This window comes from Falco peregrinus, chromosome 7 (assembly GCF_023634155.1).
Source record: "Falco peregrinus isolate bFalPer1 chromosome 7, bFalPer1.pri, whole genome shotgun sequence".
Classification (NCBI taxonomy): Eukaryota; Metazoa; Chordata; class Aves; order Falconiformes; family Falconidae; genus Falco; species Falco peregrinus.
In genome coordinates this window covers 19,042,415-19,061,619 of record NC_073727.1, presented here as the reverse complement: position 1 = coordinate 19,061,619, position 19,205 = coordinate 19,042,415, and the positions used below count along the sequence as shown (strand labels likewise).

The window sequence follows — 19,205 nt, the reverse complement described above, 5'->3', positions numbered from 1 at the left end:
CCTGGATGAATTTTTTAATTCAACACCTGAGTTTTGGGAGGGTGATAGCCTTTGGTTTATGGAAGGGGTGACGAGCTGTGTGCAGAGATCTGACAGAGATGGGAGCTGCTCTGGGGGTCTTCTCATCTCCTTTGTAGTGCTCCCAACCTTGGCAGCGTCCTTTTTAAGATGAAGCCACCAAGTCTTTTCCCAAAAGCCCTCCCCATTGATACACTGCTTCATTTCCTTCCAGAGCAGGAGTATAAATGCAGCACCTTAATAGAATAAATCAAAGAGTATTGAGCTTTTCATTATGCAACCTACAAACTCAAACAGCTGCAGAGAGTTGCCCTTGAAACACCTCCTAAGGCATCACAAGTGACTCCACCGCTGCCGGTGTCCAAGGGACCTCCTTCCCCCCGTCCTTCCTGCATTTGCTCATCGCCGCTCACCGGCGGTCGCTCCCGCTGTGCTGCCGTATGTTCGGCTTCTGCGGGAATTGGTGCGCAGAGCTGGCAGCTACCTGGTCCAGGAGCAGCCGTGGCACAGCTCCCGGACACATGGGGTGATGCTCGTGAGTTTCTGGTCCTGCGAGGTCCAAAAGCCCCGGCAGATTTACCCTGTAGTTACCAAAATAAAGGATTTATTTCTGTGTTTGCCTGGATTCGTACAACTTCGCTTGCCTCGTGAAGGACCCCGAGTTGCCGCTTGCCTTTGCGGTGCCAGGCTTCTTGTGGTGATGGAGAGTTGTTTGACCTCATGTATGACACCTTCAGCCCCAGTGAAGCCTGGCTTTTCGGTGGTGGAGCGTCTGAATTTATTTTTATAGATGTATAGGGAAAAAAAGAAATCCAGTCTTTATTAATGCAGGTTTATTCTGTAATAATGCTACAGAATGGTGACCTGATTTCAGGATGTTTCAAAAGGGCACTAGGCAAAAAGCTAACTTTCTTTCCCAAATGTTACTGGGTTAACCTGCAAAGATGACCCTCAGGTTTTTACGTTGAGTTACTTTGTGCAAGGAGGGAGAGAATACTATTTCTTGAGCCTTTATGTTAATAATATTCAGGGGTTTTAGGGATAAAGAGCATTTCTGTCTCTTCTTGGACTACACAAAAAATCCGTAACTTCTACTGCATGGAGGTGTCCTCTTTTGGGTCCAGCAAAACCACGCAGCAGTTTTGTCCTCCTGACATCTTTTTTTTTTTTTTTTTCCTGAAGGGTGGCCATAATAAGATGCCCTCCTTAAGGCACGTTTGTGCTCTTTTGTTGCTGGGACACATCAGCCCAAAAAGAAGAGGACCCTTAATTTAAGACCACCCCCATTTAGAAGTTAACCTACTTGGGGAAGTAATTTTCATTTTGGGTAAATGCAGTAGGTTAATTAAGTGAAGTATATGAAATAATTATTGATTTTGGCTGCTCTGTTGCATACAACCAGTGGGCTGTCTGTGGCTTTCCTTTAATTAAGTTTCCCTGCTGTCTTGTCATATGCTTACATTTGGCCCTGGATTGATTTTGTGATATACGTGTCCAGCTTCTAGCACAGAGAGGTCCGGGGTCCTCGGCGGGATGTATGGAAGCCTCTTCAAAACAAATGCTGAGTTGCTTCTTGGGTTGGAAATACCAACACATGGTGAGCTTTAAAAAGAGAACAAAACAACTTTGGCTTTGTATGTAGTGGTCGTCAGAAAATGGTGAAGTGATGGCCTGGGAAGAGACTTCTCCCCCAGCCTGCGACGGCAGCGTGAGGGTTTGGGAGGAGGAGAGGAGGAGACCTTGTCCTCAGGCGCTGAGTTGAGAGCCCCTTCTTGTCCCAGCAGCTGAGTGATGTGGTACATTATTAAAGATCATAAAATTACTCCCATAAAACCACAAAGCGAGTAATTGCGTGCAATGTGTGGAAGCGAGTCGCAGAGCCGAGGCCCCTTGGCGAGCTTTACCCCGAAGCAGATGAAGCCGGCGCAGAGGAATTAGAGGCTCTCAGCTGGTTTCTTCTGCCTTGGTCCGGGCTCCCACATCACCCTCAGTCCGCAGGGTTTGTGTCCGCAGCCCCGGGGGACAGAGTTCTTCGTGGACTTCCGTTAACTTTGAGAAAATACCTAGCCCAAGTCCACGTTACCGAGTCTGCAACGGAACTTGACATCTCCAGTGCAGGAGTAGAAGGAGCCTTTGGGACCTCCTCCCTCACTTGGCTTTGTTTTACCAGGATAATGTAGTTAAAGTCTAGGCATTTTTTTTTTCTGTTTTGGATCCTCCTAAATTGTCTGCATATCCTTCTTTCGCCAACTCCAATTTGAACACATCTTTCTTGACATGCGTTGAATCACAGGCAGCATTTCCGGTTGCTGATTAAACTTCACAGGTCCTTGAAGCTGCTGCCTCCGTGCCACCAAGGGAGAGTACCTTCTGCATAACATTGTTTATGCTTGCATTATTGCTTGCATTTTATATTTTTGAATACTCTTTCATTTCAGCTCTTCCCTCTCCCCATATTGTAATCCATTAGCCTCTGGGAGAAAGTCTAACATAATTTTCCTGGGCACTGGCAATCTCGCTGTCCAGCTGGAACCATCTGATTTCCATAAAGCTGATTTCTATTTCTGATAGTGGTGTTGTTTGACAAAGGGGCTCGAAGCAGGGTCAGCTCTGGGATCATCCCAGGTTACTGAGGGCTTTACCCCATTGGGCTTCCAAGGATGGAGAAGCACAAGTGCTCTGTGCAGCCTGCTCCAATGCTTGGCTGGCCTCACGGTGAAGATCCTCCTCCTATCCCACCTGAACTTCTCTTGCACCTATTGCTTCTCATCTTCTCACCATGCATTGCTGTGAAGAGCCTGGCTCCATCACCTCCATAACTTCTTGTAGGCATGGGCAGGCTGCTGTCAGGTGCCCCGGAGCCATCTCTTCTCCAGGCTGAGCAAACCCCTTCCTTGGCCTCTGGTCTCAGAATCCGTGCTCCAGCCCTGACCATCTTGGTGACCTCTACTGAACTCACTCCAGTTTGTCTTACACTACAGTCCCAAAACTGGATGCAGTATGTGGTGGTCACCTAGATGTGGTGCCCAGCCCGGCCAGGCAGATGGAGCAGGTTGACAGGAGCCAGTGGCCACTAGCAAGTTACCGTCGGGAGAACCAAGGGGGAGAGAGGTGCCAGGGACGATGGACCCTGGGGATGTTCTGCTGCATTCCCACATCACATCTGAGCTCCTTCCTTGGTGGCCTGGAGAGCTGCCCAAGGTGGGTGTTGCTGCCAGGAGGGCAGGGTGACAGCAGGCTGTCACTGCTGCCTTTCTGCCTTGCGTAGAGAAACTGAAGTAAACTTAATGAAAGAAACTTAAACTATTATCCATTAAACTATTATATTGAATTCAGAGAATTCAAGTGTAACTTTTGGTAGCTTCTGTGTACCAAGTCAGCATGGAGGTCCTTCAGTGGACCCAAAAGAGGACACTTTCATGCACTGGAAGAACAAGTTGTAGACTTTTTGCGTACTCAAGAGAAGAGATGGAAACCCCGGCACTTGAAAAATCATTCCAGTGGAGGCGTGAGCCTGAGCTTAAAGCATCCCAACTTTCAAGACCAGCCACGTATTATACATAGAAGTTTGGGGCTAACATTTGAGGTTTGACTGAAGAACAAAAGCAAGCAGCAGAATGGCATCTGAGGAGCAACGCAAGTGGAAATGTCTCCTGGAAGTGGAGTAAATGAAAACCGCTTTAAGGGGTTTACATTAATTAAAAGGGGGGTTGAAATTAATTAATTAAAACCACATTAAGGTTTGTGTCGAATCTAAAATTAGATTGGAATCTCTTCAGGCTACAACTGTCAGCCTGGTGCTGTAGCCTCCTCTTTAAATGTATTGACTTGATCGGAGTTCTCCCGATTTTGTTTGCTTCAAGCGAGGTCAGGGAAGGGGAGCTTCCTGTTTGCTCGACTCCAGGCTCCTCTGTTCCTCCGCCTCCATCCCTGAGGCAAGAAGGACCTTCTCAGCCAGCAGCACTGCTGCTGGGTGGGTGCAGGTGCTGGAGAGGAAAGTTTTTACTTATCCCAGGTCCAGTGGTTGGATTAACCCTGATGGAGCTGCTCTGCTGCTGGAGGGAGGGATGCACGCCACTTTCATCCGTCTTGGCGGCCGATTTTTCACCATATGTTAGAGGGCTACAGAGAAAGAAAACCAACCAAACCCCGGAGGGCAGATTAGGCATCAGCAGGGAGGGGGAATTCCTGCTTGGCTTCCCCAGGTGCCCACTGAAAGCTCTGAAGTGTGAGGCTCCTCCAAGGTAAACAGAGTACAAACAGATCCAGCCCCTTTAACTCTTTAACTTCATCCTTCCAGGAGTCCTTCTGAAATCCTGAAGAGGATGAAACCACCTGCTCGTTTGCAGTGGGAATGAGTTTCGGATCGTTTCTGTGCCAACACTGCCCTTTAATTTGGTTTATTCTTCCTTCTGTTTGGCAATTACCACCCTTCCCTCAGGTATTTTTATGCAGTTGTTGCTCTTGTTCTTTACCTTCTCTTGACTTGTCCAACAAACCAAGCTCTCTGAGGATCCTGGTGTCAGATGGTTATGCCTTTCCTTTAATCAACCCAACAGCTCTTTTCTGTACTTCTTCCAAATGAACTTCATTTTTCTTGAGTGAGTTGACCCAGACCGTCATGATTTTTCTGACTGGGTCTTAGCGGTAGCATTAGGTTGTTGCTGGTACTACCCCTGCTATGCTGGGGGTAACGGTGCTTCCTCTTGTCACCTCCATTAAGCCATCCCCAACTTTTAGCCAAAACTCATGTTCTTGCTTGATGAGTGACCTTCAAGTAGTGGGAAGTGGGAGAAATGAGCAGCATTTAGCAGAGCAGTTGGGTAGTTTCTCTAACATATGTTCCTCTTTCACGTGAATGGGTCAACCCACCCTCGAGCTGGTGTGTATTTTCTCCCTGCATGGCTGCCTTACCTCAGGTGCCAGAGGAATACCGTCGGTGACTCCTCCTCATCCTGATAAAACACTTTTATTCTCAAACTGAGTTTCGTGGAGCTTCTTGGGAGTCTCTGTTAGATCTCCGTGCTATCAACATCTTCACGGGTGTGGAAAGACATACAAAATTGTTGCTAGACCAATACAGGATGGGCATAGAGGACTGCTGGATGGACGGGATCCTGGGAAATGATACTTCTCAAGAAGATCTGGAGATCTGGGAAATGAAGGCAGTCAGTGTGAACCTGGGATGTGAGGAAAAGCAAGGTGGGCTTCTCTTGGGTGATGTTACATGTGCATGGAATTGGTGGGACAAAACTGGAGCTCAGGCATGGTATCCACGCTGGAAGAAGCTTGCAAAATCCAGAGAAGGCAGAGAGGAGAGCCACAGAAATGAGCCAGGGGCTGGAGAAAATGTCTTGCAGCTTGGAGGGTTGAAGAGTTCTGTTGAGTGTATCGAGGGGGGTGGGAAAGAGTGGGGACATGGTGATGACACTATAAACACTAACAAGAACGGAAAATGCTGGCTACTAAAGAGGTTTTTAAATCCAGCATAACAGAGAATGACTCAAAGCTGAAGCCAGACAAAAACAAATTAGGACTGGGGCCCAGAGTTACAACTGGGAGGGTGATTGCTCTGGGAAGCAGCTGCCAAGGGAAGCGGTGGGTTGCATCAGGTTTTAGCCGAACACAAGTTCAGGGCTTGGTGGTGGTGGAAGTGGGTGAACTTTGAGGGCTCTGCAATATTCAAGAGGTCAGACTGTCCAATCTAGTGATATCTCCTGGCCTTCGTCTCTAAAAATCTGAATATCTATATTTTTACAAATGCCTCGAGAGCTGGATCCTTGTCTGCAGCAGCAGCTTCTGCCAGCGTAAAGCTGGAGCAAGAGTCCTCGCTTTGATTCCCGAGCATCCACGTGGGTCCCCTTCCCTATACTCTGTCCTGCACCCTTCCCAGGATTAAAACCTCCCTGTTATCAGAGTAATTAATTGCACCTTGCGCACAAGGGGTGAAGAGTTTGTTGGAGCGGGTTTGGGGAATTTCACACCTTCCCCTTCTCTGCAGTTTGGTTTCAATGTGAAATGTTAAATGATTGCATCCCTGCCCACACTCCCTGCAGACATTTGTGAAGTCTGTCTCTCCGTATCCTCTGGAATCTGTTTTATATCAGGGATTGATTTCAGATACAAACTCCCCCAGGTCAGTACTATAAAAATCTCTGCCTGTGCAGCAACACCAGGGAGCATCCTCTGTATATGTTTATTTTATGGAGCCGTACCACCTACAAAGCATGTCAATAAAATTCTCATCCCTGCTCTGACAGTTTTAATCTAGCTGGCAGCTTAAATATAGACCAAGGGGAAGGGGAGGCTGCTAAGAATTGCACAGACCTCTCCAAACGATGCCTTTATTTTAACAAGTGAACATTTGGTTATTACATCCTTAAGCTTTTAAACATCTCACACTGTCAAGAACTAATAAATCCTTTAGCACCTCGCCGTAAGAAGAGGATCTGATAGGATGTAAAAGGCATGTGGATCATGCAGAGAGTCATAAACCACCTGTAGAAATCACTCCCTCTTGCCTTCTGCTCTGCTGGATTAGCTTTTGCCCCCCTCTTTTTTAATTTTTATTTTTCGTTCTTGATTCAGTCTCATTGTTAAGAGAGGCAGGAAAGGAGGAGGAAAAAAATCTTTCTTTAAAGCCCTTTTCCTGGCCCTCTTGACCCTTCACAGGGATGGACAAAACCTATTTGAAGTTTCTTATTCCCTCGGGATGTCACCCCAGCAGGGTCTTGCTGCCTCTGAGTTTGTCCCCGCTCTGCTCTGGACCCCCGTTCCTTTGGTTGGTGATCAGAAGGAGGGTCACCCACCCGTGAGCTGGCACCCCTTTGGGCGCAGGAGCAGGACGATGGACAGGGGTCCATCTCACCTCTCTTCTAGCAGCCGCGATGGAGGCATCTCATCTGAGCTAGACATCAAGTGTCCCGTGCAAACTTGCAGCCAGCCATGCAAGTCCTTCCCTTTTCATTTCAGATTTTCCCCTGAACAAACTTCTATAGACTTTAATGCTCCTAATACTCCTGCAAGCAGAGGAAATAAAGGGAGATTTGTTCTAGGAGATAATAGCTTTTATTATGGTGGGAGGTATGGTTGGGCAAAGCAAACAAACTTGCTGGGACATGAGAGATGCAGGACCAGGCTTGCTCCCTCTGGGGCCACGGTATTCCCCAGTGCCCAGCTGCCGAACTCCTCATCTGGCTTCTGCTTCCCCCGAGCGCTGTGATTTCATCAGAGGGTGTTTGCTGGCACGTAAAGCCTCACCAGAGCCTTGGGTAGAGAGCCAACACCATTTGGGTAGTTTAAAATTATATTTCTCACTATTCCTTCTGCCCTTGCTATTTAGGAAGTCCGCCTTCTAAGACAGTTTCTCATGTATTAATTAAACCATCAGTCTCAGCTAACTACCTTTTAGGTCATTACGTCTGTATTAATGATGAGCGGGGTTGTCAAATGCTGGAGTGGTGGATTAGGTTCCCCAGGCTGATGTTTGCCCCAGGTTTGGTGCAGCTGCTGCACTGAGACAGTGAATTATGTGCGTGCACAGTTTCTTACGGGAGCAGGGAATAGTTTGGACCATCCCAAATTTATGAAATAATGGATACAGTCCAGCAGAAAGTCCAGCAGAAACCCATCGTGTGAGTCTCTGTGGTATTTCTGAGGTGGACATGAAGGATGGACTTTCAGCCTTGTTCCTTACTCTCCCAGGCACTCGCCTGCTTCAGGACAGGGAGCATCTGGGTGCTGTGCCTTCATGCACCCGCTGGCAGCATCCAGCATCTGGGGCTGCACCCACAGCCCTGCAGGTGCTGATTGCACTGGAGGAGTTAAAGTTCATTTTGGAGGTGATGAGGAAGCAACCTTCACCTGCGTGGCTTAGTCCATCTTCTCCAGATACGGGGAATCCATAACAGGAGGCTCCATCTTCTCTGGTGTCTTCCTGTGCCACGTGGCTCCTTCTTCTCTGGGTGGCTTCCCATACCGCATGGCTCTGTCTTCTTAGCTTCCCATACCATGCAGCTCCATCATCTCTAGGTAGCTTCCTACACCATGTGGCTCTCTTTTCTGAGTGGCTTCCCATACCATGCAGCTCCCATTTTCTCTGAGTAGCTTCCCATACTGCTGTGGCTCTGTCTTCTCTGGGTGGCTTCCCATACCTTACAACTCCATCTTCTCCAGGTGGATTCCCGTAGCATGTGGCTCTGTCTTCTCTGGGTGGCTTTGCATACCATGCAACTCCATCTTCTCTGGGTGGCTTCCCGTACCATGCAACTCCATCTTCTCTGTGTGGCTTCCCATACCACATGGCTCTGTCTTCTCTGGGTGGATTCCCATACCATGCGACTCCGTCTTCTCCAGGTGTATTCCCATTACACATGGCTTTTATCTTCTCTGGGTGGCTTTGCATAAGGTGCAGCTCTGTCTTTTCTGGGTGGTTTCCCATCTCAGGAGGCTCCATCTTCTCTAGGTAGCTTCCCATACCACGTGGCTTGCTGACCCCCCAGGGGCATCTCGTGGCCTGTGCTTGCACCCCCAGACCACCCTCACACGCCCACGTTACAGCCACCCCTCGGCTCATTTACCCTGCACCACAGAGTCTGCCTTCACCTCCGACAAATCCCTTTGATGTCGCAGCAAAAGCAAGTCGCTTCTCTCAGTAGCCGCAGATTGACAGCTCTCCCTTTGCAGCCGAGGAGAGACAGATGGGAGGCACGAGAAAGTGGGGTTTGGAGGAGTGGTGCTGGGGGGGGGGCTGCTCTGTGCATGGCAAGCGTCAGCTCCCCCCTCGCTGCGCTCGAGCTTTGCATTGTCTGCACGCTTTGGCAGGCATCTCCTCGCTGGTGCAGTTCACATATTTGACATGCCTGTGCAACTTGAGCATAAAGCTGGTTTAACGGTTGGCACGAGTGAATTTTTAATAGTAGCTTCTCCTGGACTTCAGCATGCAGCATACGAGGGCTTCAAGATGCTACGTCTTGAGGAAAGACAGTCTCATTCTTTACAAAATTAATTAAGTTGGATCATTAAAATGGTGTTGCGATGTATTTTATGCCTGCAGGAGGAGAAGGAAGGCTATGCCAGGGCTGAATTAAAGTCGGGGGGGGGGGGGGGGGGGGGGCGGGGCAGGGGGAGCTACATGTAGCCCTTTCTCATCTCTGCAGATTTGGCTGTGCAGAGTTGACACAGTTTTTGAACGAATTAAATTCTTCAGATTTGAGATAAAAGTGGGTTTTTTTCTCCCTTTATTCCTTCCCCCAGCAAGATGGAGATGTTCTACCTGCTTGATCTCTGTGTCTACTATAAAAAAGTCTCAGCTCCTTATGCCTGTTCTCTCCTGTCAGCATTCAGCGCTCATTAATTTTGCATTCACTCAGCACCGTATAATTTTTCCTGACATTGTTCAGACAACCAGCCTTTTTTACTTAAGACATCTCAACACCATTAATGTTTAACTCTAAAAGGTGTGAAGACAGAAAGAAATACCATTTTCCTTCTGTTTTAGCAGCAGCACGCTTTGCTCTGTGCTCTTCACCATTGCACAAGGATTTGATCAGAAGCAGAAAAGTAGAGTTTCCTGTACAAACTTTGCCAAAGAAAGTGATGTTTGCTGGTTGGAGCAGGGACCGGTGTCTTCAACCTTAATCTGTACTCCTGGTGCTGTTGTACACAGAAGGTGCACAATGCCCTTTCGCCTTGGGGCAGGACAGATGTGCTCTTGCAGGTTCATCTGGAGTCCTTCAAGAGAGAACCACCAGGTGATGAACCACCGCGGTGTGTGAAAGCAGCATCAGTTGAAGCTAACCCTGGTGGCTTTTGCCTTGCGAGCAGTCACGTGACATGTAACAGCATCTCAGCTCAGATGTCGATGAACTTCTTCACCCACTCCAGCAAGAGCTGTGGAAGCGTGGGTCATTGTGGATCACATTTCTTCTGCTGGAAAAAGGGAGTGTTAATGGGGCGTAGCATCTTAGGCTCATTAAAGGGGAGCATGTATCTTGTCCATCCTCCCCGAGGTCTTCACTTGGAAGGCGTGTGACTTCCCAGTGCTGCTGTGGGTTGGTAAGGGTGGCCGCTTGGGCTGTAGGTAGTGTGGCAAATAGCTGTGAGAGCATTAGGTGGAGCCATCATCATTCCCAGTACGGCAGCAGTGCTTGACTTCTTCTTTTGACTGCTTTTCCAGCCAGGCTACAAAGGAAGAAGCTCAGGTGAGACATGGGAGAGCAGCAGGACATCCCCACTGTCCTGCCCTCTACCAGTATGTCTCCACTGTTGGCTCTACTGATGCAACTGAAGTGGCTACCAGCATCAATCCTCAATCTTCACCATCCACACAGGCACTGGAGCCAGTTTTACACACCCTGAGGGCTTCGTTCCCTCTCTTGGCTGTGCGCCTGGTGAGATGTGTCCTCCTGACATGTGCCTTTGTGTGCACATTGATGGAAGAGTAGGAGCTGAAGATGTGTCTGAAGAACCACTTGGGGCTGTGTTGGTGGGAACATTCTCCAGGATAGCACAGAAATCCTCGGGGCTGAAGCGAGCGCTGTGTTGCCAGCTCTGGAGGTGCAAGGGTTATTTTTTTGAGGGCCAACAGTGGAGTTCAGTGATGAAATCAGGAGTTCAGCTCTCACTGGGAAAAAAGAGAAAAAGAGAGAGAGCAAAACCTGGGTACCGCTGGTTGTGGAGGGCTAGGGGATAAAACCCCCCACCTCCAAATGGGACTTTATCTTAGAATAAGAATTTTAAATGGATCAGGTGAATCTCCTTTAAAAATGCCTTTTTCTCTGCTGTGGCTGTAAGGGGAGCGTGAAGCGGATAGGTCAGGTGGAAACATCTGCATCCTCTACTCCTTGAGGTGGACCTCACCCCAGCGTCCTGGCACCCCTGCCTGGTGTTAGGGCACACAGTTGGGGAGCACCCTGGGGCTTGTCACCAGCAGACAATCACGATGGGGGGTGTAAAGCAGGCAAGCACAGGGCTCTGAAGGAGCCGGGCTGATTTCTGAAAGCCAAGATCTGCTCTTCTATTTCTCACGCTGGTATTTTCAAGCTCTGAATCTCACAGATTGTATTTTTCCACAGTTTTTTTAACTTCATAGATAGATAATTTCCTTCCTCCTACTAGAATAAAAAGTTACACAACCCAAGAGCTGCTGATTTCCATACAGTGTTTTAGAGGAATCTGGTATTTGTGGAAGTGAAGAAGGAAGGACTCTGGGCTGGCTTTTCTGCATCTGCCTCCATGTGAATATGCTGACGTTGAACAGGGAGGCGCTGGGCACATCTCAGCTTCCACAGCTTGAATTTTGGTTTAGAGTACCTCCAAAGAAGCCATCATTGCCGTGGTCCAAGCACGTGCCCTGTAGGCTGCGTAGGATGGTCTTCTTGGAAATTGGCTTCATCCCCACATTGAGGCAGGATCTTGCTCTACTTGTTGATCCCTGGGGATGGGGAGGAGAGTGCTCGTGCTTGCTGAGGCTCGAGAGGAGGGTGGGGGAGCTGAAGACCTGGGTTCTCCCTGTATGGCTGGGCTACCACCACTAGCAGCAGGAGAGGAAGGAAAATGGGGGGAGCAGCCAGTGATGCTCGGAGCCTTTCCCCCAACATGTCCCTCACCAGACAGATAGTGCCAGATATGTCTTCCTCCTTCAGCACTGTTTAAAAACACAAAAGTGTTCCCATTTCTGTGGTCTAGATCCCGCTACCTGCTGCCTTCCTGTATCAGGACCATTGTCTTTTTCTCCTCTTGTGGCTTTTCTGAACCGTTTTTTTCCTGCCCTGCTGAAAGGTGCGCTCGGTGCACACCTTCTGCCAAGGAGTTTATTTTTATGGCAGTTTTCTTTCCTGTTGGGTTTACTGGTCTGATGAACCTCATAGCAGGCACTAATTAATGGCACAGCTTTCTGTCACGCTTTCAATCCATGGGTGCACCGAGTCTGTTCCATCTGATTTTAATTAACTAAAAATCAAAGCTCCTCATTTGGGAAATTACACTGAGAAAAAAATGTGGGGTTTTTTGCCTTGCTCATCTTTTGAAAAGCAGATATAGCAAATCCTGGCTGGGATCTGAGGGGTTCAGCTGGCATGGCCCTTAGGGAGGCTGCGGAGATGTGCCATATGGGAGAGGAATGGGGAGCCGTTGTGCCTGGTGCTCCATCAGGTTTTCCAGGTATCACATCAGCGTCTCCATCTTGCCATGCTCTGTCATCCTTGGTACCCAGCAGCATACCCAACACTCTTTGGGAAAGGCTGCAGGTCCTTCTCGGTTGCACTTTTTGCCTTGGAGCTGTTGAATTGTTAATAGAAAAGTTAAAACCCAAAGACTTTTTGGGCTTCGATCGTAAGAAATTAAAAACTAGCATTGCCCATAGAAATCTTGGGTTGAAAATGAGCCCTTGGAGAGCACAGGGCATCATTTGGGTCCTAGCCATCATGCCCACAACCATGGAGGCTTCTCCATGCGGGTTTCCTTGGGGAGCAGCAGTGAGCTTCTCGCATCTCAAGGCAAAATGCAATATATTATTACAAAGTAGTATTTCTTAGGAATATTACAAAATAATATTACAAAGTATATTACAACTTGCACTGGGCAAATAGAAACAATTGTTCTGATTTTCTATGTTTATGGGGCTTCTCAACAAAATCCTGTTTCAAATTTTTTATGTCCTGGTTTAAAAGACCCACATGCAGTATATTATTTTTCAGATATTCCTTTCCCCTTTCTGGGGCGGAAAAAATAAAAAAAGCATTTCAGCTCCAAAATTATAAATGAAGAGCAGAATCAGACAGCTTGGATTATTTTAATTTAAAAGTGCAGATTTAAGGGATGGAGGGACAGGAGTGTTTCCCGAGAGCTATGGATGGAGCGCCATGCAGTGGAACCTGCGGGGCTAGGGCTGACTTCCCAAGACACTGCAGGTGGACATCAGTGCTAGACATCTTCCCCCCTCCACCTCCACCCCCTTTATCCCCATTTTCCTTCCTCTCCTGCCATCTGCTCTGGAGCAGCTCTGGGAGGTGTCCCCTAAGCCCCCTTTCCCTGGGGTTGCTGTGCCCTATGCCAGCAAAAATGGTGGTAGAGAAAGAGCAGAAGACCTGCCAAAGGGATGGAGGCAGCTGGAGAAATAAAAATTAATAATATAAAGAGGGAAAAGAGGCAAAGAAAGGGGAAAACGTCAGGACCCTACCCTGAGTGGGCAGCGGGGTGGTGGCATCTGCTTGCCAAAGCTATGTCCTGCACCTTTGCTCCATGAGATGTGGTTTTGAGGCAGAGGTCTTAGCCAGTTTTTTAGGAGAAGGTATATATTGCACTGTCTCTTTTGGGGGAGCAGAAATAACACCCCAAATGAGCTGTTGGCCTTTCCTCCGTGTGCTCTTGGCTTTGGGATTTTATTAACAAAACATAAAAGGGACTTTCTGAATCGACATCTTCTAAAATCAGGGGGGAAGACACTCCAAACAGGTCAGCTGCCCATCTGCACGCTTCAGCTTGCTGACACCCCCCCCCGCCTGGGCTGCACCCCACCGTTTCAGCAGCTTGCCACCCTGCCATCAGCCCTTGCCTTGCCAGGGGTGTTGCTTTTTGCTTTGCTCACCTCCCACCCCTTTCTTTTCCCCTCCAGCATTGCTCCGTGCCTGCCTTCCACCGTGCCGAGCCCAGGAGGAGCTGCCTGGTGGAGCAGCCTGGCCGGCAGCCCTGGGCGCAGCTGGGTACCACGGGGCTGGGGGACCGGGAGAGTAGCTCTCGGTGATGCAAAATCTGTCCCCATTGCCTTGTGCTGCTGGCCATCGCTTCCAGCATCAGGGCATCCAAGGTATTGTTCCTTTTCCAGTCCTGGCGTGCTTTAGCAGTGTCTTCCATCCCTCACCAGCCTTGTGCCTTCCCCATCCCTTCTTCTAATCCTGCAGAGAATCAGCAGCTTCTAGGCAGGAGGCTCATGTGGCTGCAAAATAGCGGGGCTGAGCTGGAAATGTCACCTCTGCCCGTGCCAAGGTTGGCTGCGCAGGGCTGGCATGGGACAGGATTGCTTTCAAAGCGACCGCGGTGTTCCCAGGCATCGCAGTGGGCATCAGGTCCTGCGCCCACTGTGGTATCGATGGTGTTGGGTAACCTGGTTGTAACACATTTATCTCACGCTTCACGTCCACTGACCTGATATTTTTGGAGCCCCTGTGGCTCCTGTAGACTCCAGAGGCACCCAGGCATCTCCCTGGATGTCAGAAAATCGGGGCATGATTTGATGAATGTCTTTAAAATAGCTTCTCTCGGTGCTGCAAGAAAAAAAAAACGCTGCTTTAATCACGTTTGCAGCAATTAGGTTCCAATCAGGGCCGTCGGTGTGCCGGGCTTTTATTGTGCGATGGGGATTTACGATGCCCAAGGCTGCCAAAGCCCCCGCAGCCAGATCCCGACAGCCTCAAACAGCAGCAGTGCTGGGGCTCATGTTGCTCCCGTTGGTTTATTTTCATGTGGATCTGTCTGTCCAGCTTTGTAATGAGATTATGAGCACAGGGAACTGGGAATTTGCTCTGTGTTTGGTTGTGTTGAGTGCAGGGGATGCCTGGCCTGTGACCGATACTCCCTGAGAGCATCAGCCGAGTTGCCGGCACAGCAGAGCCACCACTGCAATTCACGCCATGGAAAAAATAAAATAAAATACTGAGATTAATGGGTTAAGGTGCAAACCGGCAGTTTGTCAGTAATGTATTCCTCGCATGCTCAGGATGGGAAAGCTAAAGAGCTGCATTTAAGCACATTAGCTGAAGTGCTGAGCCAGGGTACACTGACACTTCGAAGGAGTTTTACATCACTGGGATGTGCCACCCCAGGGAAGGTGAGCAGAAGCTTGAAGGGATCCATCTGCTCCCAGATCCCAGTGCTGCAAAGGTGGGAAAGAGAAGGATTCGCCCATGAGGGAGATGGTGGCAGCGCATCGTTCTGCTGGTTAATCCTGCTGAATAAATGGACTTGGAGCTGGCAGATGAAACTATTTCACTAAAGCAGGAGGAGGATCCCACAGCCCAATTAAAAGATTAGAGCTGAAAGCCAGCGCATTGCCTCTTAAGTGCATCAATTTATTAAGAGCAGGGGAAAAAAAGCTGTTTCTCATGCTGTGGTACCCCCCCGCTCCTGCGGGTTTGGGTGAATGGGAAGCTTTTCCATCCCTGGAATGAATTTGGATGGCTTCCTTGGGAGGGTGCTGCTCCTTCGTGATTTAACCGTGCAGCGGTACTGGGTGGGAGGCAGGCATTGCTGCTCAGGGGTGGTTCGGGTGGGGGTGAACTCCAGGTTCTGCTTGGAATGGGAAACCGAGGCCCCTGGGGATGAGGTGACCTGCCCAGGGAGGTCCATAGCGGGATGCAGAGCTCAGGTATTTTAGGGTTGAAGTCAGACCGTTGCTTGAGCATCCAAAACCTGCGTGTGCATGTTCAACGCATGTTGCCTGTTGTTTTCGGGGCTGTGCCGGCAGAGGTGAAGGCGTGACCTTTTTCAGTTGATTTATTTCCTAAAGAGAAAAGAGCTGCTGGGTGAGAGGGAGAGCAGAGGCAGAGACTACCTGATAAATCGGTGGGCAAAGCTGGCAGCCACCTCTGCAAGAGCAAGCGTTGTGCAAATGCTTTTCCACACTTGCTTCTCCTGAGAGCTGCTTTAGGAGTGACCCACAGGATGAAAGACGAAGTCAGGAAAGAGATCAGGGAAGAGAAACACCCGAAGTGAGCTTGAAGACTGCTGAAGTCCTGGGAGGACGCAGGGGTGAAGAGTTTCAAGTGACACATTTGTACGTTTGGCAAATGTGATTTGATGCTGAATAATAAAGCTCGCGGCCGACGTACTGCAAAACAGCAAGTGCGGTTTAGCTTCCACTGAGAGACAAGCCAGGTGAGCGGCTCCCGTGGCGCTGGGATGATCAGAAACGAAGACCAGTGTCAAGAGAGATGAGCAGTAAACCCCCAGCGGCCCTAGAAACCTCTTGGCCTGCAGCTTTGGCATGCACACCACTGCGCTCGATGGATATTTATCCAGAGAAAACATCCCTTGCCCTCTGGGAATGGACTGACGGGCTGGGCAGAGCTCTTTCATCAGCCTGGTGTGTTGATGACATTTGATTGATAAACGTGTATTTCTTGATGCCCATGAGGGTTTCCAGGGCCAGCACAAGGCACTGTGGGTTGAGGAGCCTTTTCCCTTGCCTGGCTGTGCAATAAAGTTCACACCTCGCTGCCGTCCCTCTTAAAACCAGTTCTAGCAATTTTCTCCCTGCAGCTCCCAGCACCCCACAGGTGTTTAGTCCTTGGGATTTTTCTGAACATCCCTTTAATTTACCAGCAAACCCTGGGCTGTTACTCCTGCCGTGTGGGGAAGCACAGCCTGCGAGGATGGGGCTGCATCCCCCTGGACCGTGCGTGTTGTCCGTGAGTCACTGGCTGCACCCTGGCCCCAGCATCTTGCTTTACACTAACAATTAGTTATACAGAAGGAGCACAGCTTAATTTCCAGCTGCTAGGCTGAATTTGTGGTTCTGGTAACTAGGAAAACCTTTAAAATGGTGTAAACTTAATAAAGGACCAAGCTTCAAGTAATTTTTCAGCTAGTCACAAAGAGTCTTTTTCCTTTTTAATCAAAACCACCCGTGTGAGCCTGGACCAAGGATGCTTCAGGTCTCCTGTGCTGTTTGACATCCTGCACAGGCAATAATCTCCTTTGCCAGTGCCGAAGGGGCACCAGTGTGCCGTCAGTAATGCCCTGCCCCTCGGGCTGTTCCCGGGAGCTTGTGTTTTCACATTTCAGAGCAAAACATCATTGAGACAAAAAGCATCTGCAGTCAGAGGTGTCCCTGCTTTTCCCTTGCTAAGTGATGCCTGATCAATGAAGCAGGTTTCCCCTTCATCAAGGTTTAGCTCCCGCTTGCCTCTTTCTGGCCTTATTTCGCCCAAACCATGTGATTAAACAGTAATTAATCTCCTCTTTGCAAATAGATCTGTAGCCCCGGATGTGCCTGGCTGGGGCTTGCACTGCCAGCTTCCCAAGTCACCCCCAGCAATCGGGTTAATCTCCACTGTATCCTGCAGTGTACGGGATGCTACTCTCCCCATCCTTCCCAGATCGCATCCAGGGAGTCTGAGGGACTCTCTCAGCTTTCCCAGGGGAAAACAGTCATGGATATGGAGGAGCAAAAGAAAACAGCCCTGAAACACCAGCAGCGTCGTGGCTCACTTGCTGGTGATCGCTGGCTTTATCACATCCCACTTGCCACCCGCCTTTTGCTGCTGGATTTATCTGAATTCTTCGGAGTAGCTGCGCGACGTGGCTAGCACCTTTTGGGGGAGTGCAAGATAAATAACAGGGCCTTCTCTCTGGGTTTTTTGGGTGGTTTTTTTCCCAAAGGGATTATTCAGCAATACAGTGTGAGTGAGAGCTTCTGGCAGGGCTGGGGCTGGATTCCTCCAGCAGCATCACCTGCTCCACGTTGGATGCTCTTCTCCCATCTCTGGCCCTGCTGGCTCCCAGCTGACCGGCATCTGGGATGCTCCCTGCACATCAGTGGTAGGAGCTGCTTTTTTTTTCTCCAGCAGGTTTCCTTTGGCACAGTCCGTTCTCCATGAGTTCTTCCCAGCAGTTATTTCTTAAAAATGTTGGAAAAGTTCCAGATTGAATACTGTAGCTTGCACTAAACTGGATATACCATTTCCTTTTCAAAATGCTGATTTTGGATGCCTCTTTCTACAGGCTTCTGCTTAAGATGGGGGTTTTCTTCCTGCTAGCAGTAGGTTATCATCTAATTAGTGCCTTTATTTTATAATAATAAATAATTAGAAATCACATTATATCTTTATGAATATTCTTTCATTAAATGAAAATGCTGGAGTCTTATGGTGCACATCCTGCCTTGCCTGTATGACAAGCAGTTAATATTTTGTTTATTATTGGTAATAATTTAGTAGTAAAACGATGGTTCTTTTGGCTGTAACGTCCCTTCTCTTTTGCTGCAGAGAAAGCAGCTGATGATGAAGTGCAGAAGTCTGACATCTCATCCAGCAGCCAAGGAGTGATTGAAAAGGAGTCTCTGGGACCTCTTCTTCTGGAGGTAGGTGCTAAAATGTTGCTGATGCTGCCAGGCTCCCACTACTGCCCAAAGCAAAGCAGCGCACCAAGAAAGTGAAATACAGAGGAGGAAGGCAACGGGGACGTAATTGGGATGCTCTAGGCCCAACTGCATCCCTGGCCTAAGTTGTGGGTAAACTGATCTTAGTCCTTCACTTCAGCAAATGGTTTGGAAAGTGAGTCTTAGCCAAGCTTGATGGAGCTTGGATTGGTCAAGTTGAAGCTGTTCTGGATACCTTCTTCATATTGGCATGAAAATAATGAGTTGCTTCTAACTGGGGATTAAATGAGCCCTCGGCCTCATTTGGAGGTCAGTTAGGTAGCGTGGGGGATGGATTTCAGCAGATCTGAGTCCTCCTGTCCTCTGAAAAACAGGGAGGATGAGGAGAGCGCTTTTCGGTCGGTATCAGTAACTCAGAAATAATCACCTTTCAGGAAAAAGGTCAGGCTTGGACCTGACGGGATCACCTTGTGTGGAGAGGGTTATTATGTGGGGTTATCATATTTTATCACAGATAAATTTGAAATCCAAAATCAGTCAGCTGGTAATTTCATGGTGTGGTCAGGCTTGGGGCTGGGGGAGCTCCTTCCTGGAGGTGGCCAGCACCATCCCACAGCCACCTTCTTGCCTTGAAACTGCCTGATAAAATTACACGTTCAAAGACCAAAAGGAAGCAACATCATCATCTGATTCATTTAATTAACTGTAAGAGCATAATTGCTGACATGACACAGTCCAACGATTTACTCTCTGGTTTCTGTTGGGAGCCCAGTAGCCGGGAGGTGAAATGTGACATCATTTTTGAGACTGAAAGGCAACCTGAGTTTCAGGATTCCTGGGGAGAGAGACTCTCCCTGGCAATGTTTTTGGCCTCTTCTGCATCTCCAAAAGATGCTTGGAGGCCGCAGGGAGCTCTCCCGTGCTGCCATCCATGCTTTTCAAGACCTGTTTAATCCCTCTCCATACCACAGTGGTCTCCCCTGAGCCCTGGGGTGAGGGTGTCAAAATAAGTAAATGTCTGCAAGAGGTGACTCTGCAGATGGAGGAGTTAATGCAGAAGGGATGGGAAGGGGGTCAGCATCAAAGGAAG

At 48.9% G+C, this 19,205-nt stretch overlaps 1 protein-coding gene across 9 annotated transcripts in view; it reads left to right on the top strand.

Annotated features, from left to right (window-relative positions):
• NCOA1 (nuclear receptor coactivator 1) overlaps positions 1-19,205 on the top strand; it is a 179,430-nt gene that overhangs the window by 125,741 nt on the left and 34,484 nt on the right. For all 9 annotated transcript variants that reach the window (XM_055809473.1, XM_055809472.1, XM_055809469.1 and 6 more), the window contains one exon: positions 18,003-18,097. In XM_055809473.1, coding sequence (XP_055665448.1) covers positions 18,003-18,097 — 95 coding nt within the window. The remainder of the gene's footprint in view (positions 1-18,002; positions 18,098-19,205) is intronic.